The 27,810-nt window shown below is 41.9% G+C and overlaps 1 protein-coding gene across 1 annotated transcript in view; it reads right to left on the bottom strand.

Moving 5' to 3' along the window:
* Positions 1-1,576: 1,576 nt before the first annotated feature.
* Positions 1,577-27,810, bottom strand: part of LOC121292740 (deleted in malignant brain tumors 1 protein-like) — a 35,907-nt gene continuing 9,673 nt past the window's right edge. The window contains exons 4-18 of the mRNA XM_041215087.1: positions 26,965-27,094; positions 25,756-25,944; positions 21,346-21,516; positions 19,683-19,990; positions 17,875-18,004; positions 13,696-13,828; positions 12,212-12,534; positions 11,005-11,322; positions 10,460-10,777; positions 10,281-10,319; positions 9,964-10,080; positions 7,553-7,660; positions 4,565-4,675; positions 3,940-4,065; positions 1,577-2,017 (exon numbers count right to left, since the gene is read on the bottom strand). Of these exons, the coding sequence (XP_041071021.1) occupies positions 3,947-4,065; positions 4,565-4,675; positions 7,553-7,660; positions 9,964-10,080; positions 10,281-10,319; positions 10,460-10,777; positions 11,005-11,322; positions 12,212-12,534; positions 13,696-13,828; positions 17,875-18,004; positions 19,683-19,990; positions 21,346-21,516; positions 25,756-25,944; positions 26,965-27,094 (2,514 nt within the window). The 3' untranslated portion in view covers positions 1,577-2,017; positions 3,940-3,946. The remainder of the gene's footprint in view (positions 2,018-3,939; positions 4,066-4,564; positions 4,676-7,552; positions 7,661-9,963; positions 10,081-10,280; positions 10,320-10,459; positions 10,778-11,004; positions 11,323-12,211; positions 12,535-13,695; positions 13,829-17,874; positions 18,005-19,682; positions 19,991-21,345; positions 21,517-25,755; positions 25,945-26,964; positions 27,095-27,810) is intronic.

The following is a 27,810-nucleotide window of genomic DNA, read 5'->3' on the forward strand; positions in this document are numbered from 1 at the left end:
ATTTGCAGGGGGTGGAATTTGCAGGGGGGAAATTTGTGGGAGGGCCAAATTTAGGGGGAGGAATCTACCCTATGCTGGACAATGTCAGAATCACACACACACCTTTACCAATCTACCCTCTGCTGGACACTGTCAGAATCACACACACACCTTTACCAATCTAACCCTCTGCTGGACACTGTCAGAATCACACACACACCTTTACCAATCTACCCTCTGCTGGACACTGTCAGAATCACACACACACCTTTACCAATCTGCCCTCTGCTGGACACTGTCAGAATCACACACACACCTTTACCAATCTACCCTCTGCTGGACACTGTCAGAATCACACACACACCTTTACCAATCTACCCTCTGCTGGACACTGTCAGAATCACACACACACCTTTACCAATCTACCCTCTGCTGGACACTGTCAGCATCACACACACACCTTTACCAATCTACCCTCTGCTGGACACTGTCAGAATCACACACACACCTTTACCAATCTACCCTCTGCTGGACACTGTCAGCATCACACACACACCTTTATCAATCTACCCTCTGCTGGACACTGTCAGAATCACACACACACCTTTACCAATCTATCCTCTGCTGGACACTGTCAGAATCACACACACACCTTTACCAATCTATCCTCTGCTGGACAATGTTGCATCCGTCTGAAAATTGCTTCTCCAACCTTTTTTGTGTCATCTGCAAATTTGGAAATATTTTCATTATTCCCCAGTTCGGAATAATTGATATGGATGGTAAATAATTGGATCCCAGTGAACTAATCTTGCAGCTTCTTGGGAGTTTTGGGAATTTGGAAGAAACTTGAGTAGATTGTTGCATGGGGGGGAATTAGGGTGTTCTGTTCATAAATTCACAGTATGTTGCGCCCCGTGAGTGTCAGGGAAGAATGGCTTGATATCAACTGTTGGTGTCTCGCTACAGGTGAACACAGGGCAAAATGCCACACTGCTGGTGATTAGGATCCACCAGCTGGAAGGTTGGTAACAAACTTCAAATGCGATTATTTTTCCACCAGTCTTACTGACAAGGAAGAGTTATGGCCCTGAGTGGACAGAGCTCAGCAAGTTCACATAAACAGTGCCAGTGCCGCGGATTTACTAAATCACTCCAGCCCTTGACCCTGTCACAAGCAGGAACCATAAGCACTGTATCTCTCTCAGTCTATGTTTCATCATTTGTTGAACATTTTTTTCTATCTTTTTGTGTTTTGATTTATTATAATGGTGGCCCTCATTTGTGGTTACGCCAGATTCAATCGTCGACCTCATGGAACTACAATAAGAGCTGCTGGGTGAAACTACACATGAATTGTTTCTCCTGAGTCAGTCAACTATTAGCTCCGATGATGGATAACTGATTATTTATCTTGTAGAAAAACAAGTATTGGAGACTTATTGAATGTTGAATGTTTTCCTGCCTCCCTCCACAGTCAATAACCCAAGAGTTAAGTGTAGTGCTGTAAAGCAACATGATGATGTGGTGAGCTGCTGTAAGAATGCAGCTCTCTCTGTCCCCCGTATGTGGCAGTCTAGAGACAATGAACGCTAAATGGATGTAAAACAGTTATTCCATTTATTTCCTTGATTTAATCCTTCTTTTAAGGCATTTGGAAAATTACATAATGAAGCTGATATAAACTTGTAATGGATGGTCATCGGTCTTCAATTCTCCTGTTGGGTTGTATTGTGGAAACAGCGGAGTGTGGTACCATTTTATTATATAGAAGGAAATGCAGGGAAAAAATCCCCTTTTCCTTCATTTCTGATTAGACAGTATTCATATTTTTAAAGATAAGTTATAGGTTAAAATATGAAACTAGATGTCTCAACATAAGGTGAAGTGTGATGTTTTTCAAAACATGTTTATATCAGAAAGTGAAGCAACTTCGAGAGGGACATATAATTGGAAAGGTTAAGGGTATTCCCTCAGATTTTGCACAGTGACTCTCACACCTGGGGCATCGCATCTTGGTTTTGTCGATATCCTTTACCTGAAAGATGGGCAAAAAATATTACTTGAGAGAGAGGGTTGAAACTATTGCCACCATCATCTAAATAAATGCCAAGTATTCTTTTTTGATCGGACTATTTCAAAATCACTTAGTTTTGTTTTTCTTTGTTTTTCGTGAAAAAAACCAACACGTTTTCATTGATAGTTTCAGTATCATTAAAAGCATCGGAACAATTCTAGCTAATGATATTGTAAAAACCAGAGAGGGCTGCATACTCCCCAACTGTGCGCAAGAAGCTTGGAACATTTAATCGAGCATTGGTTTTACTAGTTTCATGTATATGTTGTAAAGCTGGAGCAACACCCTCACGACATTCTGGCGACAGAATGTGCGGGCTTGTGAATTTTTCATGGTGGACATTGTCATTCATTTCAGGGATTGGATGAACCGATAAGGCGTGCCCAAAAATGGGCTGAGTGTTATGCACTTGAGGTGAACATATTATCGGTAAATAATGGGCTGAGAGCGGATGCATTTCCAATGTCTGTCCGTGTGTGTGTGTGCACAAGCGAGTGAGTCTGCGTGTGTGTGCACAAGCGAGTGTGTATGTGCACAAGCGAGTGAGTCTGTGTGTATGTGTGTGTGTGCACAAGCGAGTGAGTGTGTGTATGTGTGTGTGTGTGCACAAGCGAGTGTGTGTGTGCGTGTGCACAAGCGAGTGAGTGTGTGTGTGTGCACAAGCGAGTGAGTGTGTGTGTGTGTGCACAAGCGACTGAGTCTGTGTGTGTGTGCACAAACGAGTGTGTGTGTGTGTGCACAAGCGATTGAGTGTGTGTGTGTGCACAAGCGAGTGAGTGTGTGTGTGTGTGTGTGTGTGTACAAGTGAGTGAGTGTGCGTGTGTGCACAAGCGAGTGAGTGCGTGTGTACAAGTGAGTGCGTGTGTGTGCGGGTGTGTGAGAGCAGCATGAAAAGTTTAGAATTTGTTTATTTGGAGTGAAAGAGAAGGAATGGTGTTTATTATTGCCTGGGCTGTGTTGTATCGCTGTGAGGCAACAGAAGACGTACCGGAAAGTCGAATGTTTCATTTTGAGCACTGGAGGTATTCCCGCATGGGGTCTAAACAAGTGAGACAAATCACAGCGAGCAGCATTAATTGTAGTAATGATTGAAGCCAAATCCCGCCGAATCAGTCTACTCTCCATCATCAGTAAAATGATGGAAGGTTTAATCCAAAGAGACACGTGCTTAGCAAGCACCTGGTCAGCGACCATCAGTTTTGAGTTTTGCCGGGGTCACTACTCATTTCGGTCTTGGCTCAAACATGGGAAAGGAAGCTAAACTCCCGAGGTGAGGTGACAGTGACAGCCTTTGACATCAACGTGCTATGTGACCGAGTGCGGCATCAATGATCACGGAGCCAAACTGATGACTTTGGGATCCAAGGGAAACAGAAAACAAAACTGGCCGTTGTTTGGAGTCACATACAGCACACAGCAAGATCGCTGTGGTTATTGAGGCCATGTATCGTCAACACTGTGGCTACAAGAGCATGAACTTTCAAACAGACCCAGTTCATTCGGTGGGCAGGTGAGTGAAGGATAAATCAGAATAATCATCATTGGCGGGAGGTGGTGTAGGTTCGGTTCCCCCAGGAGAAGGAAAAACAATTCAGGGATGACGCCAACGCTTCCCTGAAGAGACACAGCCATCCCCTCGACTTATCTGAGACCGTGGTTGGCCGCAGTCAACCAAACACAAACCTGCATAAACTAAGTGGTGATGATGGATGGTGTGCACAACCCTCCCAACAATCTCTGTACCCAACCATTCAATGAGCGCGTGTCCCGTTAGTGACAGACTCTGAAGATGGTCCAGTTCAGAACAGATATGAACAGAGAGGAAGAAAGTCACCAACAATGGAGATCGACAGGCTGAGAAGGGAAATTAATCTCTATCTCACCCAGAGTTCACAGATCACCGCCGGCACTTTCCGGTCTGAAGAAATCACCATCAACACCTTCCAGCAGCAAGTGATCGCTCTGAGAATCATTGTCTGTGGTCTCAGCATCGTCGTAATCGCCGAGATCTGCGGGGAACAAACCATCTTCATTGACAGTAATTGCTAACAATGAATAGATAGACTCAATCAGAGGGGATGACAGAGGTTCTGTTGCGCATGTCGGGGAGGGAGATAAAACGTGGAGAATTTTTGGAACAAATCGCCTCTCAGTATTTTTATTTTTTGTTTTGATGTCCCGTGTCTCACCGACTCAATGATCTCGCCAGTCTTGCATGCACATTTCACATTTCATAGATTACTGGGCCTTGTGATGAAACTTATAACATGATATGTTCTCTAAATAAAACTATTTCTCTCCTTTATATTATTGAGTGCAATCACCTGAAAATGGATCAGCTTGAAAGTATTTTAGAAGCGTTTTTATCTAACGTCACTGTAATAGCTGATCTCATGGTCTGTGCAACTTAATGGTATATTCGTCCTTGTTAATAGTTCATATTCGAGTGTAGATATTACTGAGTGTGACGGATGAAAACCAGATGGCCGGAGCAAAAAGTTTACCCACCCTGAACACTGGAGGAGTTCTCGTCAGGATTTTCCGATCCACGACCTTGGTCATCCAAAATGTGGCTGGTGTAGTATTCGATATGGTTGTGAGAGTCAATGGAAGCAGAAACTGTTAAAGAGAGGGGGGAATAAAATCTCTGGTTCTTGGAGCAAGTATGTATGTCATTATAGCGTCATCACGCTGCAGAAACATTCAGCCCATTGGAGTAGAGGTCAAAATAATTCATGGTCCGTGTCGCAATGCCGGTGTGTTTATTACATTACGTCAATTTTTCCAGAATATTCGCCAAATGTACTGGAGTGTTCAATGGGAAAAACCATTATCAGCTTATCACGGCATCCAGGGATGGACATTAAATCTTCAGGGTGACCTCGAAAAGGCAATTTTACCCTCAGTGGGTCACTGGGCGTAGTTTCCTTATCCACATTCCCCCTCCCCCACCCCCTCCACAAAACTACCATTCTTTTTCATTTGCATAGGCTTTAAATCCATCCCATTTTACGGAAGAGAAAGGAACTCATGGGCAATGGAATCAAAAAGAGGCCAAAAAGCATTTTATGATCATTCTTTTCAGCATGTTTGGATAACTTTCGCTCGTAACATGGTTTCCATCCTTGTGAGGTGCCGTGACCCTCATCAACTACATATCTTTTCAAATTTGCTGAACTGGACTGTAAATTCTCCCACAAATTCCCTCTAACTATTGTTCGATCGAGGTTCACCTGGCTAATATTGTTATTTAAATCCATCTATCAAGAACCAAAATATACTGTTTGGTTTGGCTTTTCACATTCTGATCATTCTGCATCGATTTTATTTTTTATTTGTTTTCCTGAACTCCTGTAGCCCACGACGTTAATATTTAATTCCGATTCAGCGTTACAGATGGAAAATTCATTCTTAGTTTACATACCTGATTGTCAATCCCCACAATTAATTATGTGGAGATTCATTTGCGAATTGTATGTCCATTGACGGAAATTTATTAATGGCTGTTTTTAAAACTCTTTCACTACCTCCCAGCCCATCACAATTTGGTCAATCGTTAAATTTAGAAAAAAATACCGTTTTCATCCTAATCGTTCAGATAAATTTTGAACAACAGTGATATTAGCAGGGAAGTGTCTTGAAAACCCATTCCCACTTTATTTCCTCTACATAACTACCTTGTATTCCACACTTTGTTTTCTGTCTTGTAGGCAGCAGGCTACACATTCTTATAGGTGACTCCATTTAAAAGTAACGAATAAGAGCAACCAGTGCATTTCATGATGTCCAGATGTCCAAAGCTGTTTGCAGCTAATGGATCCAAGTGATGTATCGTCACCATTGAAATATGGGAAAGGCGACAGGCAATTTGGCCACAGCAATCTTCCAGGGGCAATTGCAGCGATGTGCTCATTAGCAGATAATCTGGCTTTGTGATTTTGATCAAGTGATACATACTTGTCAGTATACCAAGGGCAACACTCAAATCTCCAGGTGAAGACATTTTGGCCACCACTTAAACAACGCCTCTGAAAGAGAACACTGCCAAGAGGGCATCAGCCACTCATTTCAGCACCAGAGTGTCAGCCTTGATACTTCTCTCCAAGTACTGGAGCGGAACTGGATCCCGAAAGGGATTGACTCAGAAGCAATACTCACACCCACTGGGCAATAAGTGGACATTTCCGAAAAATTATGTATCCACAGAATTTATGTCCTCACTGCTAAGCTTATCTATGCTGCTAACCTTTTGAAGGTTTTGGTGAGGTTCTGAAAGTGAGAGATCTCATTATGAAGTATTTGCTTCACTTGCTTTGATGCAAATGTGTACTCTTTTCCTCATTCGTATCAATTTCACTCGTTTTTCTCCCCCCAACGTTGAGACAACGGACCTTTCTTCCCGGGATATTTTCAATCTTCCTATGTAACGTTGGATTAAATGACAGTTATCCGCCAGGATCGTGGCACTACCACCGCTTGAAATGAATTGGTTAATCACTGTAAATGTGCCTCTGCTATCTTATAATATTTTTCTGTAATGAATGAAAGCAAACTGTGCAGTTGTTGGTGAGTGTTTTATAATTTTATTTTTAAATTAATTTTAAATGTAATTTTGTCATTCCTATCCTTATTTCCCAACGTCATGTCCTCTTATCTTTTACCCCTGGCAAATACTAACAGAAAAATATTGATTAATGTTTCTGATGTTTCATGAATGCTGGATCTTATTCTTTCAGTTCCTTTTGGAATACGGTCACGCAATTCTGAACCGCACGTCCGTTTTAACTATAAACATTGTGCTAACTTACTAGACAATCCAAGATCATTTCATTGATTAGTCGTAATTATCACCGTAATTACATTGGTCATCTTTCTTCATATTCTCCCCTTTCCTGCTTTGCCAACCCGCCGCTTCCCACCATTGTTATTCTTCCCTATGTTATCGTCATTTCTTTGTTTTTTTTCATGTGCTGTTGTTCCCCACAGTTTGCCATAGTGTTTAACATATCCTTGTTAGTTATTGAAACATATTCCTTTGGACACGGTTTGATTTTTTTTCTCCAATACAGATATACATAATATTGGATAAAATATTCCCAAATTTCAATCTCTGCCCCTGAGAACAGGGGCCCTTTAAACTGTCATAGTTGGTGTGAGTGGTTTGCAATGTCTATTCAGTAATCCTCTCTCTGTATAATTTATTCAGTCAGATATCGAATGGAGCCAGGGAGCATTCTGTTCGTAAGTTGGAAACAGCGATCTGCTCGCTATTTTCAAATAAACGGCAAAACACCTTTTGATCAACACAGAATTTTGGGAATTTTGAGAAGCTCATTACTCTTCACGCATAACAGACACACACGGATATAGGGCGCTTTCACATGAGGAAAGTGAGCTGAATGCCAGTCGTGCCCATTCATTGTACTGACTTAGAAAGCAGGTAAACGGAAACAGAATTTCCCAGTGCAGAATGGCGTTGCAATGGGAGTTACAAACCTGAGCCACGGGTCAGAGCAGGATCCTTGACAGGCGGAATATCTTGAATTTCTTCATAAATTGCTTGGTACATAGCAGTCGGTGAACCCCAACCGCCAGTGACAGAACCTGATGGAGGAAAGGCAGAGAGATTAACAATTTGTTGTGTTTTACCATTGTTTAATAATGAAACGTTTGCAAATAATAACACAAAGAAGATGGTGAAAGTGAATGCAGATAGTCAGTGAGCTGGCTAAGAAGGATCTTTTGTTAAGTATGTGTTTTTCGAGAGAGTGCGTATCCATATATCTGTGTGTGAGAGAGACTGAGAGGCAGAGAGAGATAGACGGTATGTGTGTGTGACTGTGTCTCTGTGTGTGTGTGTGTGTTTGTGTGTGAGAGAGAGAGAGACTGAGAGGCAGAGAGAGATAGACGGTATGTGCGTGTGACTGTGTCTGTGTGTCTGTGTGTGTGTGTGTGTGTGTGAGAGAGAGAGACTGAGAGGCAGAGAGAGATAGACGGTGTGTGTGACTGTGTCTGTGTGTGTGAATGTGCGTGTGTGTGTGTAACCGCATGGACACGTGTTCAACTCCACTAGACTATGGCCCAGTTTAATTAATGTTAGAAAAGACGAAAAGAGGCTTTTTCGGGAGAAATCAATTCCAGCTGATCACTCGGTGGTGAGGCACACGGGGATTTCAGCTGAAGAGAAGCAGGGGAAAAATCGCTGAATTCTGATGACATCATTAGGTTGGAAAGACCCGCGAGGAGCTCACGCTTCCTTTCTGTATCACATCAGCGTTAAAATTAATTTGAAGTGCGCATCGAACATTTGCGTGATTATTGTTCAGATCGGAGTAGTTAGTTATGTAAGGGTACACAATATTGATAAATGGGTGCCGAAGATCCTATAAGAGTCTCACGTCTCAAAACTGTGGATCGATTCTGGCTAGAGAGCTCAAAGTTGGCCATTTGGGCAAGGAAACGGAAGGAGTGGACGGACACTGATTGGATAGAAGTCGATTGCCTGATACAAAATTACTGGGCATCATGTGTAAACTGCTTCCGATAACCTTCTGTTCTATGGCTACAACAATTAGTTTCATCTTGAGCCGCAGTAGCGGTGGATCTAGTAGGACTGAGAATGTGGACAGTCAATGACTCTTCCATCTAAATGTGACATTTTGCTGTTCCACCAAGTGCTTTGAACGAGAATGCTGGCTAAAATCGGCTTATATTAGTTTCCACCATGACAAGTGACAACGTGTGGAAAAAGTTAAAGTGAATCCTCACCAAGATATGAAGCATGAAAAGGCCCGAAAGAATTAGAGCCAATAGGATTCGGGAGAAAACTCTTCGCTGCTTGGAGTCAGAGTGCGCACAACACAAGGGAGTTGTTGTTGATGCAGGTAAATCACCTTTCAGTCCTGGGAAACTAATACAGGAGCACCTCAGCTAAGGGTGCTAGGCCCATCGATCATAACCTGGTTCATTATTGACCATGTCTTCATCTGACGGTCAGGAGTGGGAATGTTCGCTGATGATGGAACAATGTTCAGCTCAGCTACTGCAGCAGGCTGTGTCCAGGTGCAGACAGACATGGACCATACACAGGCCTGACATTCAAAGTGGCGAGTACAATTCGCGACACAAGTGCTAGGGAATGACCATCTCTAACATGGTATAATCTAACTGTCAGCCTTTGAGTTTCAGTGGCACTGCTGTCCGTGAATCCCCAGCTAACAACATTCCGGGGGTTTCCATTGAACAGAAACTGAACTGGGCTTGTGAAATAAATGAGGTAGTGACAAAAGTTCAGAGGTAACTCAACTTTTGACTCGGCAAAACCTTTAAACCATCTACAAGGGACAATCAGGAGCGTTAGTGAATACACTTCACTTGCCTGTTTGAGTGCAGCTACAACAAAACTCAAGAAGTTTGCCACCATCCAGAGTACAGCCTTCCGCTTTATTGGCACCATATCCACAAGCAATCATTCCCTCCACCACCGACGCACAGTGGCATCAGTGTGTAAAATTTACAAGTTACAAATGAAGAATTCAACAAGGCTGCTTAGACAGGGCCTTCCAAAACCACATAAACAAACATCGAGAAGTACAATGGAAGCAGACACATTGGAAAACCACGTCCTGGAAATCACCCGACAAGCTTCTCACCATCCTTATTTGGATATATGTCGCCATTACTGCACGGTCGCTGGACTCTCTCCCTTATAGCCCTGTGGGGTTACCTACGCAACATGGACTGCAACGGTTCAAGAAAGCAGCTCATCATCACTTTCTAAAGGGCAATTATGGATGGACAATGAATGCAGGGCTGCCAGTGAGGCTGTAATCTCATTCATGAATTTAAACGAAAAATAAAAATATCCGAGATTTAAGGTGAAGTCAGTGGTTAGATTTGAGTCTCACCTTTCCTTGATGATTGTCTCTGCATTGGCACAATTAGTGCGATGAACTCACAGATCAACAGGATCCCGAGAGTTATACCGATCACAAGAGGGATGGAAGTAATTTCATCTTCATGACCTTAATGAAATGTTAGAGACAGATTCAAAAGAGACGCTGAATGCCGTTTATTTTTAAACAGTCCATCATTCTGAAACACTCAGATTAACTTCAGAATTTTTTTTTTAAAAACACGTAAATGTCAATAATAGCAGTCCAGTCGGTGTATTAGCCTTTACAGGAATATTACTTTTTAATTAGACCTATCTGTGGGTGTGTACGGAGAAGCAGGCGACGACAAATCTGGACCTTGGGGTATTCTACAAAAAAAAATGATAGAGCATTAATTTAGAAATACATCTGTTGTTCATAATTTACGAATTCATCAGTTATATTCAGCGAACAATAAACGACCACTACTATCCCGGCCCCAGACCACACCATTAAGAACTACCCTTACCGGAACAAATCACACTGGCATCCTCCTTGTGATCACAGTCAGATTGAGCAGATGCTGAGGAAGGACAATCGGAGAGAAAGGACTCGCTTCCGGTACATCTCACCTCATCGAACCAGATATCACCTTCACCCTGGCCAAAAGCGGCCCCTCCTGTAGCCAATAGAGCAGATCCACAATTCAGCTGCCTGCAGACAACATTGGCATCGGCCATATCCCAGGAGTCATCACAGAACGTGCCCCAGGTATTATTGCACGTTATCTCCACTCGCCCGGAGCAGTTGGTGTTACCTCCAACCAGACGCAAACCTACATCTGAATCTGTCAAAGAGAATCAATCACTATTATTTCAGCGGAAAAATACAGGTATACAACTCAGCTAATTGGTGTAATAAAGCGGAGTAATCACCTGATTCTCGACCGCAATCCTTCTCACTGTCCGGTTGTCCCTTCGTTATCTTTCCTACTGTGAGTAAGGAAACGTGCTGAATCATTTGGACATCAACGTGTGAAATAATACCCGCACATTCGATGGTTTATTTTGATACCTGAACAGGAAACTCCTGCATCTTCTCTGTGATAACAGTTGTCTTGTCCCCACGGGTCTGTCCGACACTGCCAAATGGCCGACTCGTGAAAATTACATTCCATCTCATCGAGCCAAATAGGTCCGGATCCTTCTCCGAATGACCGAGCGTTATAGTCTATAGAAACCAGGGGGCCACACTGTAACTGTTTACAGATCACCTCAGCATCATGGCGATCCAGTGCTGCCGAACACACTGTTCCCCAGATCCCATTGTAAAACACTTCCGCCCTCCCCTCACAACGATGCTTTCCATTCACCAGCCGCAGCTCTTTGTGTTCTATCAACGAAAGAAGAAATCTCCAGATATTTTCAGTGATAAATGGAATCATGTCAACAGTGCCCCCTCCACCCAAGTTGTGCCAGATGTGTTTACTGAATAGAGATAATTATTTCAGAAATGTAACAGAGGAACATGTAGAATTCAATTATACAATCAAGGATAATCAACACAGATTTCAAAAGAGCGAATTATATATTTTCCAATTCATTGTTTTACTTGAAGCAGTTTCAGAAACTTTATACAGAGATAATCATGTGTATGTAATCCGCATGGATTTTGAAAAAAAAAACCAATAACTTTCGAAAATTTATTCCACAGCTGAATTAAGGCTGAGATCAGGGAATATGAAATTAGTGACACGGTAGAAAAAGAAGATCCAACAGGAAACAATGCAGGATATCACTTATAATAGCAGAAGTCGGGGCGTAGTGTGCACATGAATTGATGCTGGGGGACACTTTTGCTTAAGATTAACATATAACATTTGCTAATTGGAATTGAAGTAAATATTCAAAATGAACTACGGCTTGCAGTTAACACCAAGACAGATTCCACTCACTGCAAGCAGACCTTCAGAGACTGCAGGATAGGCGTGTCAATGACGAAATTATTTCACTACTGATTAGAATAAATTCATGGACGTTTGGTGGGTTGAATTGTACCGATGCCTTGACTGTGATATTTGATAAACACACGAAGGGAATAACAGAGTGGAACTCAGCTCGGGCCAGATGAAATCATGTAAGACTCATGAGCAGATTAAGCAGCAGTCAGACGCGTTGAGCCGAATGGACAGTTCATGCGCGGTTTCTGCGCCATTCAGTAAAATGCCATCTGTGTGAACGTTCTCTTATAAAGAAAATGAGTTCATTTAGGTCACCCTTACCTGAGCACATGATCTTCACATCTTCTTTATGAGAACAGTCGTGCGAACCCCAATATCCCGAGGGGCATTGCCAGAGAAACGATTCCTCCCCTGAACAGTTCAAGCCTTCCAGCCAAACTGGACCTGAGCCTTGTCCCCAAGAGGCAAGAAGTGTCACGTCCAATGCCTTTCCGCAATGCAGCTGTTTGCAAACTACGTCAGCGTCTGTCAGATCCCAGGAATCATCACAAACTGAGCCCCAGGTCCCGTTGTAATAAATCTCCACTCGGCCTGTACATGGGCTTCCACCGTCTGACAGCCGTCTTCCACCGTCTGTTTGTGTTCTGGTCCAAAAAATACAGTATTTATCATGATTCTTTGATTACGCAGTAATCTCATAACTCAGTTTAAACTATTCGTTATTATCCAGCAAATGTAATAAAAACATTTAGCTTGACTGTGACAGGAAACTGATTCTATGGTTGAAAATATGTATCTCAAATTACTTGAAGTAAATAATGTGGAGTGCACAAATAATTCAGATATTCCGACACCTGACTCCTACGATATTCTGGCTTGCAGTTCACCTATTGGGTGATCAATGCTGTGTGCGCTATTTCAACGTCAATTGAACTTTTCGTATTCACCGTTCTACTCAAACTACTTATGAACATGAATTGTACACGGCTTTTCCCCCCCTGCACGCATCTCGAACTCTTATTTCACTTGATTTCTGAATATCTCGCTGTTTTATATTGATAACATGTAAAAATGCTGTAATTCCTCAGGGGGTCTGGCAGCATCAGTGGAAAAAGAAACCAAGTTGGCGTTTTAGACAGACATTTGGGAGAAGTTCAGCATTCTGCTGCTGAAAGTGCCTCGGTATTTCAAGGATGGAATAATCCAGATACCCCATGATCGGCCTGTCGCCCTGATCAGTTCATGAACAGCAATTCTGTGAAAACATTGTTAATGTCACACACAAATTCGCACCAAGCTGTAAGGCCCCTCCCGACAACACCGCGCCTCCCCCTCAAACCATGCCCCGACCCCGCGCCAACAACTGGAACACACTCTCCCAACCGTGCAGTCAGAACTTCCTGTCTGATAGAAAATTGAAAATTCCGCCGGTAATAAATGCGCAGCAAAAATGCATGTCCTGCTTGTTGATCAGTTCTGTCGGTGCCCACCCTCTACGTGTTAAACCTCCAATGTTAAGCAGTTAGATTAAAAGCACTCGAGCAACAAGTGAAGTACATTCACACTTTCCTCCTTATTAGATATTTCTATTAATATTCCTATAAAAGAGAACTATTTATTCACCTGAACACAGAACCCCGACGCCGATACTCCCATTGAGAGACGAATTCATTGCAAATGAGCTGCAGTTGCGGAGATGCGATTCGTTTCCTCCACACTGGACATCATTCACCCACACAGGCCCTTCACTCTCTCCATGCTTTGCAAAGGTATAAGCGGCAATTGCGACACCACATCCTAGTTGCCTGCAGACTACGTTAGCATCATTGAGGTCCCAGAGGCTGTCCTGTACTCTGCCCCAGCGACCGTTGTGATAAATGTCCACCCGACCATCACAGCGGCTTCCCCCTTTCGTCAATCTCAGTGACCAGCTTTCATCTACAAGAAGAAAACCATTGAGAACAACGATTAAAGTTCAGCAAAATAATGCACATTTTATTCAGTGTAACCTGGGCAATAATTGGTCTCTTAAATGTTCTCTTCCTGGTGCTAAGTTGAAGCATATCACTAGGAGCCTGAATAGCTCTCCGGGCCGGGACGGTGAGCAGCCAGCATTCGTGCTCCGTTACTGGCGCAATGACAGAGGTAGAATGAAGGATGTACTCCTGCAGATGAAGTTTAATGATGCTGCCTACATTCTAGCAAGTTGCTGTTAGCGGAGGAATATATTGATAATATTCAAATATCGCAGCACAACGTACTAGGGATAGAACTGATGAAAGTTCGCGGTAGAAATGCAGCTTGAGAAGGCTACTCAAGTTCATGTGACTCTCTGATCTGTTGGCATGGACTTATAGACTCAGTTCTGTGAAGAAAGGACAAATGGGTGTTTTCATGTGTTTCACAAGAAAAAATCCGGGGGTGATGTCCGTCTGGTTTATTTGCTGGGCGGTCTGAACGAATTTGGCAGGGATTTTGGAACGGGCAGATAATGTTAAAGAGACAAACAAAAGTGCTCAGGAAACTAGAAACGAAATATGGCATTAACGGAGGAAATAGTGCAGTCTTATTCAAGAAAAGGGTGACAGGGATTGTAACAGAGTCTCAGGTGTCTGAACATACATTGTGGTAAATAATTTTCTTGACGTGCAGGCGCAGGTCACCTCTGAAAATGACTCACGATCGAAATGGACAATTGGCTTAGACAAGTGCAGGAATATGCAAAAACTCCAAAGCTCCCTGGGTGTTAAAATAGATGGGAGTAAGATGAAGCAGAAAAAAGTTCATGTAATATTGAAGTTGGATAATGCAATTGTTATCCACGATTAATATACAATATCCAGAGTGTATAAAAGAGTCCCACTAACATTAAAGTGGATCTTACAGTCTTATAATGAAGGTCAATGATGGTCAAAGATTAGGCAGATGAAACAATGGAATTGCTAATTATTTATAACGAGGTGGAATTAGCTTGGGTAACTGATGTTGCACTTGGGGGGACACTTGGAATTGCTGAGATGTACTCAAGGAGCATAACCAAAGTCAGAGCCGAAATCGCCAGATAATGGCAATAATCTTCCAATCCTTCTTCAATGCCGATAGTTGTAGTTTCCAAATATTAAACCCTTGTTCAAGAAAGGGGGTAAGGTTAAGCGTAGTAACTACAGACCAGAAAGTTTAATTTTGGCTTTGGGAAAGCTTTTTTTTCTTGGAAAGATACCTTGGGGCAGAGGTAAGAGACCATTGAAACATTCTGGGTTAATTAACAATCCAGGCCGGATTACTTAAGAGACAATGGCATTGGCCGGACGTGCTGGAGTAATTTGATGATGTTACTGAGAGTGTTAATCAGGTTAATGCGGTGGATATTTTTTTGATGAACTTTTAAATGAACTTCGGCAAAGGGCCACGAAAGATCCTTGTCAGAAATGTTAACACCTGTGGAATAAAAGAAAAATCGCTGCTTGGAGATGGAATTGCTGTTTGAAAGGGGACATAATGTCATGTCCAACGTTTCGTTTCTCCAGGCCGGAGAAACAGAACATTCCAGCTGGCGGTAAACTCTGATTTTCCGTTAATATATTTTCCTCACCCAGACTTGATTGTAAGGGGAACAATTTCAATTTTGTTTCATAGTACAGGGCATGTTCAATTGTTGTAAAATATGAAAAGGATCAATTTCAATCGGACACTGAGAAGCAGTTAGAACGGGTAGGGAAGTACCAGATGAAATTCAGTTCAGGGAAGTATCGGTTGTCCACTTTTGACGGAAGTAAAGAAATTCATATTTTAATTAGATAACTTTTTTTTCAAAACTACCAGACGTCTCAACGCAAGTTACAGTCATTTAATTCCATTGTGAATTGTCGTCACTGCTGCAATGTAAGTAACGCCGAAGCCATAATGGGCGCAGTAAAATCGCACAGTCGTCTGATAATGACCAGATGAGCTGCATTGTTTGCTGTTGTTCGAGGGATAATATTGGATAGGACACCGGGGAAGACTCCCGGGTTTCCCTCAAAGTAGAGTCATTGTTAATATTTTTAGTAACCTTCACTAAAAAATGCAGGCATGGCATCGATTTTACCTCTCATCTGGAGCACGACAAATTTTAGATGACAGCATTCCCTCAGCACTGCACTTCATTCTCAGCCTGGACTTCTTTGCTAAATAACTTGAGTCGGGCTTGTACCAGGCCTTGAGCTTGAGAAGTGAGAATGTCATCAAGTGAAGCAAGATTGTCAAACAAAGGACGAAAAGAAGTATTAATAAAGAACGGGATCATTTCTAAAGGAATGTCAGCAGCTGCGGAACCTCGGGTGCATTTGTACACGTTATTTTAGTTTACAGCGCAGGTTGCGAAAAGGCTATTAAATTTACAAGCTCTTTGGTTCATAATCAAGGCACGGAGTACACTGCTGGGAAGTTTTGATGATTCAGTTCGGCCTCAACTGGAGTAATCCGTCCATTTATGGACTATATACTTTAGGGAGGGTTTCAAGACGTTAGAAAAGAAGCAGAAATGCTTCAAAAGGTGTGTCCGGAGATGATAACCTTACTTTTACTCCATAGTTTGGAGAAGCTGCGAATATTCCATTTGGAGAAGGAATGCTAAAAACCTCAGGGCTCTGAACAAAATGATACTGAAAAATTGGTCCCATTGGCGGAAGGATCAAGAACGACCAGTACAGAGTTATTGTAATAGGCAAAGGAAATGGTGACGTAAGGATGCTTATTTTGCATGGCGTGAGTAATTAGGTTCTGCAATGCACTGTCTGATAATGTGGTGGACGAGGATCTGCAATGCATGCCTGAAATTGTCGTGAATAAGGATATGCAGTGCACTGCCTGAGAATGTGCTGTATTAAGATCTGCAATGTCCTGTCTGAAATTATGATGGATGAGAATCTGTAATGCATTGACTGAGAATGTGAGTGATGAGGACCGGGTATGCAATGTATGGAATGTGCTGGACGGCGATCTGCAATACACTGTCTGATATTGTGGTGGGTCAGGATCTGCAATGCCCTGTCTGAGAATGTGGTAGGTGAGGATCTGCTGTACGCTATCTGACAAAGTGTTGGATGAGGATTTCAAATGCACTTTCCGAGATTGTTGGTGACGAGGATTTGAAATACACTGTCTGAGAATGTGGCTGGTGTGGATCTGCAATGCACTGCTTGAGAACGTGGTGGATGTGGAATGCAATGCAATGCTTGAAAATGTGGTTGGTGAGGATCTGCAAAGCACTGCCTGAGAATTTGGTGATGTGAATCTGCGATGCACTGCCTGAGAATGTGATGGATGTGGATTGTAATGCACTGCTTGAGAATGTAGTGGGTGAGGATCTGCAACGCACTGTCTGAGAATGTTGATGTTGAGGATCTGGAATGCACATGGATGAGAATATCTGCATGAGGTTCTGCAATGCACTTTCGTGAAATGTGTTGGATGAGCATACGGGATGCACCTTCTGAGAAAGCGATGGATGAAGATGTGAAATACACTTTCTGAGACTGGGGTGGATGTGGACCTGCAATGCACTGTCTGAAAATGTGGCGTATGTAGATCTGCAAAGCACTGTTTAAGATTGTGGTGTTTGAGGATCTGCAATTTACTGTTGGAGAATGTGAAGGATGCGGATCTGAAATGCACTCTCTTAAAATGCTGGTGATGACGACCTGCTTTTCATTGCCAGAGAATATGATGGATGAAGATATGAAGAGCAGCGTCTAAGAAATTGGCTGCGAGGATCTGAAATGCACTGCCTGAAAATCTGGTGGATGAAGATGGATCGTATATTTAAAAATATAAATGTCAGATATTTGAATGCAAAATAATGCAGGATTATTGTAAATTATCGGGTGTGTGACTGGGTGAGATAATTTTGCAGAGAACCTGCACAGACTGGATAGGCCAAAAGGCTGCTTTCTGTGCTGCAAAGATTATCTTGCTCCATGATTGAATAGAAAAAGAGGACTCACCCGAACACATGACATTCGCGTCATTTCCAAGTGAGCAGTTAAAATTTTCCCCGGATGTAACCGGACACTCCGACAATCGGGATTTGTTCCCGCGGCACCTGTGATTTTCCTTCCACACCGGGCCGGTTCCCTGCCCAAAGGGAGAGTTTCTGGGGATTTCCCTTACCGCCCCGCACTGAAGCTGCTCACACACCACACTGGCGTCCTCTAAAGCAAAGTGAACATCACACAGCGTCCCCCACTGCTCTCCGTGCAGCACTTCTACCCGGCCGGAACACTGGTCCCAACCACCAACCAAGCGGGTTCCATAGCTCCCTGTTTAGAATAGAGATACAGCCCAAAGCAATTTGAAAATCACCATGAGAATATTTAAATGGAAAAAAACGTAACAAAAAAAGAAAAGAAGAAAATTAATAAAACAATTTTGCACTGCACTGTTTCCACATCTTACCGTTTGCAACCAACTGAAATGCTAAATGCTCTCAAAAGAACGTGTCTATTTGCTCAGTGTTCACTTCTTACTTGTAGTTTATCATTTTAGTTACGGATGCTGTCCTGGATTTGCTCTGTGTGTTCCTGGGTTGCTTCCTAATTTGATGAATTGTGAATAGAGATGACCACTGAACAATCATGGTCAAAAACTCCTCTTCTGAACATAGGATGTAAAGTGGGACATCAAGGAAACAGTTGAAGATAATTCGTCATTGATCAGCAACTTAGAAAGTGCAGTTTCCGTTTAATCTCCCTTGAGTTTAGTTTTAAAAGACTTATTCAGTTTTACAATTGCTGCCTGTGCAATAGAATCCAACAATGTGGTAAGCTGCTGATGAATCAGTTCTGATGATGACCAGGCGAAGTCCATGTGCCCGGATTTCTTGGGGGCGGGTTTGGAGAACTCTCCGCATTTCATCCAGTAACATACCGCTGTTAAGATTAATCACTGCAATTGTGTCGTGCACTGCACTTAACATATTTGTTTGAAATCATGTGCTTCTTTCGATCTCAATATCGATTACATTTTGAAACGAATGGTATGTCCAGTTAACATCGGGATGCTGTTTGCAGCTAATCCCCATGCTGCCCCGTGACTTACACTCTACGCACAGAAAGCTTCCTCCCCAATTCCCATTGCTCAACGTGTAAAATTTCAGCCCAAATATTCCGGCCTACGGCCTCTCGGAAACCAGAGGTACGGCAGACATGAACATGCCGTCCCTGCAGATGTATTGGCGCCTTGAGCTATATGTGAACAGCCCGGGAATTTTCAACTTCATTTGGGGAAATTCCCTGCTCCCTGGGAGAGTTCACACATGAGCTTGGATCAAATACTGCCGCGTGCTCTAAAGTTCTGGCGGTTTCGTTAGCCAGGGAATTTATAAAGGGAGGGAGAACAAACAATACACTAAGAGCCGGGAACTGAACAACCGGGCTCCACAATCGCTCTCACTGAATCCAGCAACAGCATCCCTAACTATCCATGTGACTGGGGAGGGAGAGGGTAATTGCTTGCGGGATTTTCCCAACATTATTCCCCCTCCTCGGAAGGTCACAGCAAGAAGCCAGCAGCCATACAAAGCGGGGCACAACGTGCCAGTGCGATGTGAGCTTATTTGCAAAATTAACACAATTTTTGAAATGAATTTATTTTACTCATACATTCTAACTGAATAAACATTAAGTCCAAATGGACTGTCCTGCCTTAACTCTCATTTATCAGCTGTGAGCAGTCCCAAAATAGCATTTCCGCCATTATTCCAGAGCAAATAAATCAGGTCCGACGTGCGATGAGAGCAGAAAGTATATTTTACCTGAGTAGATCGCGCTGGCATCATCGCTGTGTGACCAGGAATACTGATCCCAGCGAGCTGATGTACACTCCCGCACTCGTTCCCGCTGCACCGAACAGCCACCGTCACAATAGGTCCGGAACCTTCCCCAAAGTGAGCACTGCCCGGTGCAGACACCGCGGTCCCGCAGCCCAGCTCCCGACACACAACAGCGGCGTCCTGCAGGTCCCAGATGATACCAAACACAGTCCCCCACTGCCCCCTGTAGTGAATCTCCACTCTTCCTACGCACCGACCGCTCCCATTCGCCAGTCTCAGTTTCACTGCCTCTGTAAAATACAGTAAAATGAGCAGAATTATAACCTAGTAAATCCACGAGCCCCAACTAACCGGTCTCCACTTTCTGCAGGTCAGAGCAGGAGAATCTGCTTTATTGACCTGCGCACAATTTCCCATTGAACTATATCAAAAGTGTCAAACGCAAGGTTACAATTGTACTCAACCCTTTAAACGAATCGGTAATAAGTGGGAGAGATGCCCCTTCTGGGACAGTCGGTCGATATGTTCAGAGTATATTCCAGCCCCCAGAGACCAGGAAATGGACGTGACTGTAAGCGCTAACTGACTGAGATCCAGCAAGGGGGCAACTTGGAAACTCCTCCTGAAAGACAGCCCCACCCTCCCCAAACACCGGAAATGTAACGTCATGTGACCTACATCTCTGGTTGGATGTAATTCGCGAATTCGCTATTGAGTTGTTATTGAGCTTCACCTCCCTAGTCATGGTCGCTCTGCATTAGGCAGCAATTGTCCCTCAACAGTGTTTAATTATGAAAGATTACCGGAGTGCAGGAAACTTTCCATTCCTCCCTGAAAGGCACTGGGAGAGCGAGTTAATCGTTGATCAAATTGGTACTTGAATTGTCTCTGACTGTTAGTTTTAATTGACGTCGAGTGGACAGGAAGATTTCAAATAATACGAAAATTCAGAGTTATTACCTGATGGATCAGCCTGACTGCTCCCAGTTCTGCCTGAAATGAAATGAAATGTTGAGAATTAAAGTTTCATGGGGTAAGGAAACAATGAAACGGCCAGAAAAGTTATTTCTCAAAAGCAACAGCGAGAATATTTTGTCCTTTTTTGAACATAAGGTTTGCAGAAACTTGATGCTAAAATATTTCACAAACACCCAAGTTTGCATCATTATCTGAGGGTAGATTTCCCGTCCAGTTTCGGAAGAAATAATCCCGCGGTTTGTGATTTCATCTGTTTTCCAATCCTAATGAAGCATCCAGTACTGGCTCAGCAGCAAGTTCATGTTATTAACTGGTCACCGTTTACCCAGGAGATCCCGAGAATACCCATTACACAGATCACCTTCTAAAGTCCCTCTAACATACTATCGATGATATCTTTACATCACCAACCTTCGGTGCCCGATGACATGTGACCTGCATGTTTCTTGGTCACTTTCTATTTGTTGGCTTCACACAATTGACTGAGCGTTAAAATGGGTTCGGGTTTTTACTTTAACCAGGAGGATTTTCGACCATATTTATATTCCCTGCTAAACGTGTTATAGAACATCTCACATTGATTCCCGCCCTCAGTTGGATTTCTGCAAACACTTGCATGATTTCTGTAATCCCTGTACAAAGCCAGCGCCTACCTAGACTATATAACTCAGGAGTTTGTTGGAGTAGTCTTTGATTGCCTTGGCAATGGCAATGACAAAAATACTAAAGAAGCTGCGCACCAGCCACGTCATAACAACCCCCTTGATCGGCAGTCCAAACATCTCCTCATTAAGTACCTCATGTATAACATGCACAAGATATGAATGCGTCCTAAAGCCTGGTATAAAGCAACATAAAAGGAAACGAGTTTGAGAATTCAGATCTGATATCTCATTAACTACAACAAGATTCTATGTAAAAATAAATATGTAGCATTTGGAAATGGCAGACATTCATTTTCACCTAAATAATATTCGCATAAATGTCTGCCTCAGTAAACTTCATTTGAATTAAAAAATATTTGACAACCCACCCCCCAATATAAAACAAATAATCAATTATGTTCACAGGTTAATTCCTGGGAAAATGTGAGATTTGGTGCTCTCCTCAGCTTTCAGTGTGCAAATAATAGTCATTAGAACCATAATTATCCCATCACAAACAACATTGATCGATTTCAATTTACAATTTAACTTTGAAAAATTAACAGTCATTGTCCATAAGTCTATTTGAAATCTTTAAGCTCATTATAGCACACAGCATTCAGAAATCTCTGCCACAGATAAACATCTTTTTTGAAAAATGCGTGTGCGGGTTCAGTTGGCAGGAACCGCTAATTTAAAAGGTTTTGACCGTTCAGCCAGTGAACTAACATCCCAAAATATTATACATGCTTCTCTAAGAGTAAAGGCGTTCGGCTTCCAGCAAACTGGGTTTAGAAACATTTGCACTTGACTCTTCGTTGTCTGTGCAAGAGCAGCAGGGGAGAAATTATAACTAACTGACCAGGTATTTGAGTTGGATTCCGGATTAAATCGAAATGTGATAAGTACTTGGTCCTGTATTCAAAGTTTTTGTCAAGCACATGCAAGTTACTATTTAGATATTGCAGTTATTAATATTGGATTTATTAATTTTCCTGTTTGATGTAATGAACGGAAATTAAAACAGTCCGTAATATGCATTCAATGAAATTTCTACAAGTTAAATAAACCCTTTAAAATCTCAGCAGGTCCGGCCACATTGGAGAAGAAGAAAAGACTTGACGTTTCGAGTCCTCATGACCCTTCAACAGAAGTTTGAAGGGTCATGAGGACTCGAAACGTCAATTATTTTCTTCTCCGCCGATGCTGCCAGACCTGCTGAGTTTTTCCAGGTAATTCTGCTTTTGTTCAGGATTTCCAGCATCCGCAGTTTTTTTTTGTTTTATCCCTTTAAAATCTCGCTCCGTCTAATCCCACATATTCCAAATTTGAACACAATAGGACCCCTTCTGGGGAATTGAACCTGATCAGCGCTTGGTTTGTGAAAATTATTCTGGATAATAGAAATTTCATCTTCTGCCTCCTTTCTGCGCTCTGCAGGAAAACTTCGTTAAATTAGTGACACAGTTAGGATTTTAGAATTTAAGCTTCTTTATGATTTGTTTTATTAAATTTTAAGTAAATAACCAATATAAATGTTTTTTTCAGAAAATGAAAAATGTATCTGATAACAATACTCGAATTTATTCCTTTTCAGTAAACCAGAATTTATTTTCGTGCCTTCGCCCGTCAAAGCAGCAAAAAAAAAAAAAATCCTCGCCTCGGTGCAAATTAATTGAAAAAAAATCCCGAGATCCCCTTAACTCTGCATCAAAGTTATCGGGAACGTGGAAGGTGGAGGAGAGAATTTAATAATTTATTGACTCTACATGCAAAAAGTATGAAGTAGAAACACCAACTTCAGATCAAAAGGTCATTGTTTAGGAGAAAATAAAAGCTAACCAAAACTCAGAGCAAATACGTAAAGATAAGAAGATTTTTAGCTATGTAACTGTTTGGAGATAGGATTAAACAATTGTACTCATGGCAAAAGCTAATGCAAGCAATATTAATGCTGACAATGATTAATATTTTATTACATTCTGTTCAAAAGTCGTGTCCAACCCGCAAATGCTGAAAAAAAAAACATTTGCATCCTTCTTATTTCACTTGATCACAAGTAGGTTTGACCCGTATTTCAACTGAGGAAAGTGAGTTAATGAGGTATGTGCATTGGGTCATTCATCGGTGAGTTCAGCCCTGACTCGGATTCTGCACTCATTGAGTTAATTTACATTCCAGACTCTGATACGTTCCATTCGAACAGCGTCAGTCTCCGCTACTTCTCCGCTGAATTTCAATTACCAGGTTAGAATTGTATGTCAAGTCTGTTGTTTCTGTACAAGAGGCACAGACGTCAAGATAAAAGTTAAATGTTGGGAGTGTGATAGGTTTCGACTTTTTGTCATCCAAGTCTCAGTTTCATATGTAATTCAGTTAATTAGCTGTGAAAAAAAATAGCCTAGTTTCCGGTCTCCAAAAGCAATGAGGAAAATGTGGCCGGTTGATCTTCATGGATTTAAAAGTAGACACATGCGCAAAGTGTCTACAAGCTCAGATTTAATCACAATTAAATTAACTCTTCAGAATTCACCTCCACAACCCTAACTATTCAAGCATTTAGGGAAAACTACTCCAGTTTTCGACAAAGCATTTTGTCAGCCCTGGATATGTGAAGATAATTTCTGGAGCAATATATAAAACATGCCTCCAGCAGTTCTTTGATTTAAAAGACATGCTCCTCAAAAAATTACAATATCTGGCATATAGAGTCATTGATTTATTTTTAAATAATGGAAACTGATTTAGAGAACCATATGCCTTTTACCGTTTACTTGACAAGAGTGCAGCGATTTTCCATTTCAGTAAACCAGCATTTACTGTCGCTAATTAGGGATTTATAATTGTAACAAAAAAGACACACTGGAACAGCAAAAAAAGCTGCAACAAAGCATCGACATAAAAGTGAACAAAAATTCAGGCAGGTGCAAGGAAATAAAGGCACAAGACTCGATACCTCATTAAACCCCACATGGGACCGTGAAAAAAAAAATAGAATATGGAATAAATTTGAACCAACCTACTTTTGACATAACCCTTCAAAATAAACAATTAAATGCGAATTTTAACCTTTTTACAAGGTGGTCATAACTTGGAAGGATGTACTGACAAATTAATCAGGAACATTGATAAATGCCATCTTCCACGAGTTAAAGGGGTTGCAGTAACAATATCTTTGGAGAATGCACTTAATCACCAATAGAAAACATTATCATATTAATTGTGCTCTTTAATCTTATATCAATTTACATTATTTATCGAACTTGCAAATCACTCCAAGGCTGAACCAACTGTTATAGACGCTTTAGTATTTGCCTCTATATCACACATAATTCAGACGGGACGTCGACTGACATTAATGTGTGGGGTGGCTCACACGTTAGGAGGTGCAGTTTCATACTCATTAAATTGGCGTAAACCAAGACTCCGCTACATGTTATTCTAATATTGATGGCTCTGTACGTCGTACAAGCTCAGCTGTTATTGTCCGATCAGAGTGTAAATCTTCATGAGCTGTGCGTAAGGAATAGACGCAGGGGACTCAATAAATGCATCTGCTATGTTATTTATGTTCTATTTCAGATTTAAATCAGCCTGAGGTAAATATCAAATGGACATTTAAAACAACCACCAATCAGGAGAAACACCTTTCAAATACGATTCAAAATGATCGATTTTGAAATCACTTGAACAGCCTAAAATATTCATTGGATGAAATGTCAGCAATAAACTCGACACTTCAATCTTCAATTCATACGATAATAATGAAGGGCAGAAATAAATTTACATCGTCCCTTTTCCATAAATAAAGCCCATACTGGAACACTATCTCTCGGGAAAGCCATCTGCTTTACATTTGTACAACTTTCTCAGTTGGGAATGTTTTTAACTCCGAACTAGCCAGCCGGTAAAGGGACCTCAGGTGAACGCCGATAGAGAACAGGGACCTTCGCGGGTCGAAAAATCGGACACCGCCTTGCCCCACTTTACAGTTTTGGCCCCTTGGTTTCTGCGCAACCATAATTTAAATGCGCAACCGAACATGTTTTAAATGTGATGAGGGTTTCTGCATTCTCCGGCATTTCAGATAGCGAGCTTCCTTCGCTCTGCGTATTATTATGCATCAATATCCCACTACACAATAGGGAAAATTGTTAATATTGAAAAAAAACTCCTGAAATTGCCTTCCCAACCATCTCAATAATATAAGCAGTAAATATCAACATGTGTATTGATAAGATTAATTGTTTAATAATAGTGGAAGCCTCAATATAGGACAGGATGACATCAATTTGTAATCACTCACAGTTTAGAAGCTGCAGCGCAGTTAGAGTCGGAAAGGACCGCAGCATCGTCCCGACAGCGGGTTCCTGCGATGGGAATTGCGAATGAACCGAATGCTGTGCACAGATGCCGAGCTCTCCTTCGAACACCTTCCGAAAACCCGGCTGAGTCGGCAATTAAGTATTTGAAAACTTTTGTACAGGGGTGACTCTTCCTTCCAAATAACCGATAGATGTTATCACGTGAGAACTCTATACTGCCGCCTGCGAACAAACCAATGAGAATGAACCTGCCCATTAATGGAGAAAACGAGCCGAGGACCCATCCACCGCCTTTTCCTGTGAGGAAGGAAAGGATTTGAGTTACGAAATTCGGTTTGTTTGAAAGCTGCAAAGTTTAATTTTTAAACGTACTGTGATGTATTTTCTGCGTCCTGATTATAATCTGTGTTTGAGCTGGAGAGCGTGTGGTTTACCGCTGTCAATGTCAGACAGACTGCAGCACATTAAACCGTAAGTTCATAAATACATTAAACGTATTAAACATTTAAAAATACTTGACACACTGGTACATTTTGTCGAGAGGACTTTTCACCATAGGAAAGCGACAGACACAATCAACGCAAATATCTATTTACAACTTCTCTTTCTAAGCTGCAAGGCCGCAGGACCCAGTTAAAAGATTCGCAGATAAATAACTCTGCGTATATTGATGACGCCGTGTGTTTGCACTGGATTTTTTTGCGGCTACTACTTATATATTTCATTGGATTGTCTGCAGTCCCATAACGAGTTTATTTTTTCAGATTTGTGGAGGAGAATTTGACGGACATTCCATATAAGATGATGGTCAATACATTTAAAATTCATGCAGCTAAACTTAGCGATTTAGCTAACTATTGAGATTGAAATAACCTTAAATCTAAATATCGGCTGCAACTCCTTGTCTTCTAATTTATTGGTGCCTATTTTTGTCACACTTTAAGAAAATGCTTCATTTAAATGGCAGTTGCTTGATTACCATTATCACCAATAACAGATGTGTAGAGACCACCATTATTACTTGGGCGGTTTTCCCCATTTACCCAGTCGGAACTGTGCCGCTCCTAACTCATTCTCTACTTGCTGCCGAAATTGTAGTTGCACCTTCTTCGGGAAATATTGCCAATCATTTAAATAAACGTGTTTCCATCATTCAGCGTTAGTCTTGTGGAGAAGTAGAGAACACAGGGATATTTGTTCCAACATGAAATGTGTTTTCTTTTCAAGATGAGTAATTAGTATTGAAGATGTTTGTGTGTAATCCCAATACAGCTCGTAATGTGCAGAAAAAAACATAACACTCGCTGTATGTTTTACTGTTGTGCAGAACTGACAGGAAGCACCTGGCGTTGTGGTGATGTCTGCACCAGCAGCTTCGTGGCTGCTCCCTTATAATATTGGCATAAGGCTTGTGAACATTGAACATGTCCAGGCCAATGAATCGGGGCTGTATATCGGGATGACAGCACAAATCCAAGGGAAAAAATGACATAATATCGCCTGCAAATAATCTAATCAGTGCCATTGATTGTTGGTCAGGAAATAAGATGTCGGTAAACTGTCGAGACAGTCTGACGTGTGCTACATTATATAAATAAAAAAAAAACCCACTAGAGCTATACCTTGAGTGCCCTACGATCCATTCTTAATTAGCACATTCGTTTAGATAATATCACCAACTTTAATTTTAACACCTATGTGTTCTATTGTACTATTGTTGTTGACATCTTTTGATGATCTGCTTCTATCACTGCTTGTTTGTCCCTACAACCACACCCCCGCCCCCCCTCCACCTCTTTGTCTCTCTATCTCTCCGCCCCCCCCCACACACACCTTAAACCAGTTTATATTTCAACTCTTTCTTGGACTCGAACGCAAGTTCTGTCGAAGGGTCATGAGGACTCGAAACGTCAACTCTTTTCTTCTCCGCCGATGCTGCCAGACCTGCTGAGTTTTTCCAGGTAATTCTGTTTTTGTTTTAAACGTCTACCTTGGCGGGTTTAACTGACTATTGCCATTGCTCAGACTGTGAAGATCTGCAGCCAGCATGTCAGCATTTACCATCGCCCCCCCAAAAAAAAAAATAAAACCCAAATGCCACCCTATCCTCAAAAACACCGCCCTCAAGCTACTGTGGGTATGAGATTATTCTCAAAAAAATGC

This window comes from Carcharodon carcharias, chromosome 20, assembly GCF_017639515.1.
Source record: "Carcharodon carcharias isolate sCarCar2 chromosome 20, sCarCar2.pri, whole genome shotgun sequence".
Lineage (NCBI taxonomy): Eukaryota > Metazoa > Chordata > Chondrichthyes > Lamniformes > Lamnidae > Carcharodon > Carcharodon carcharias.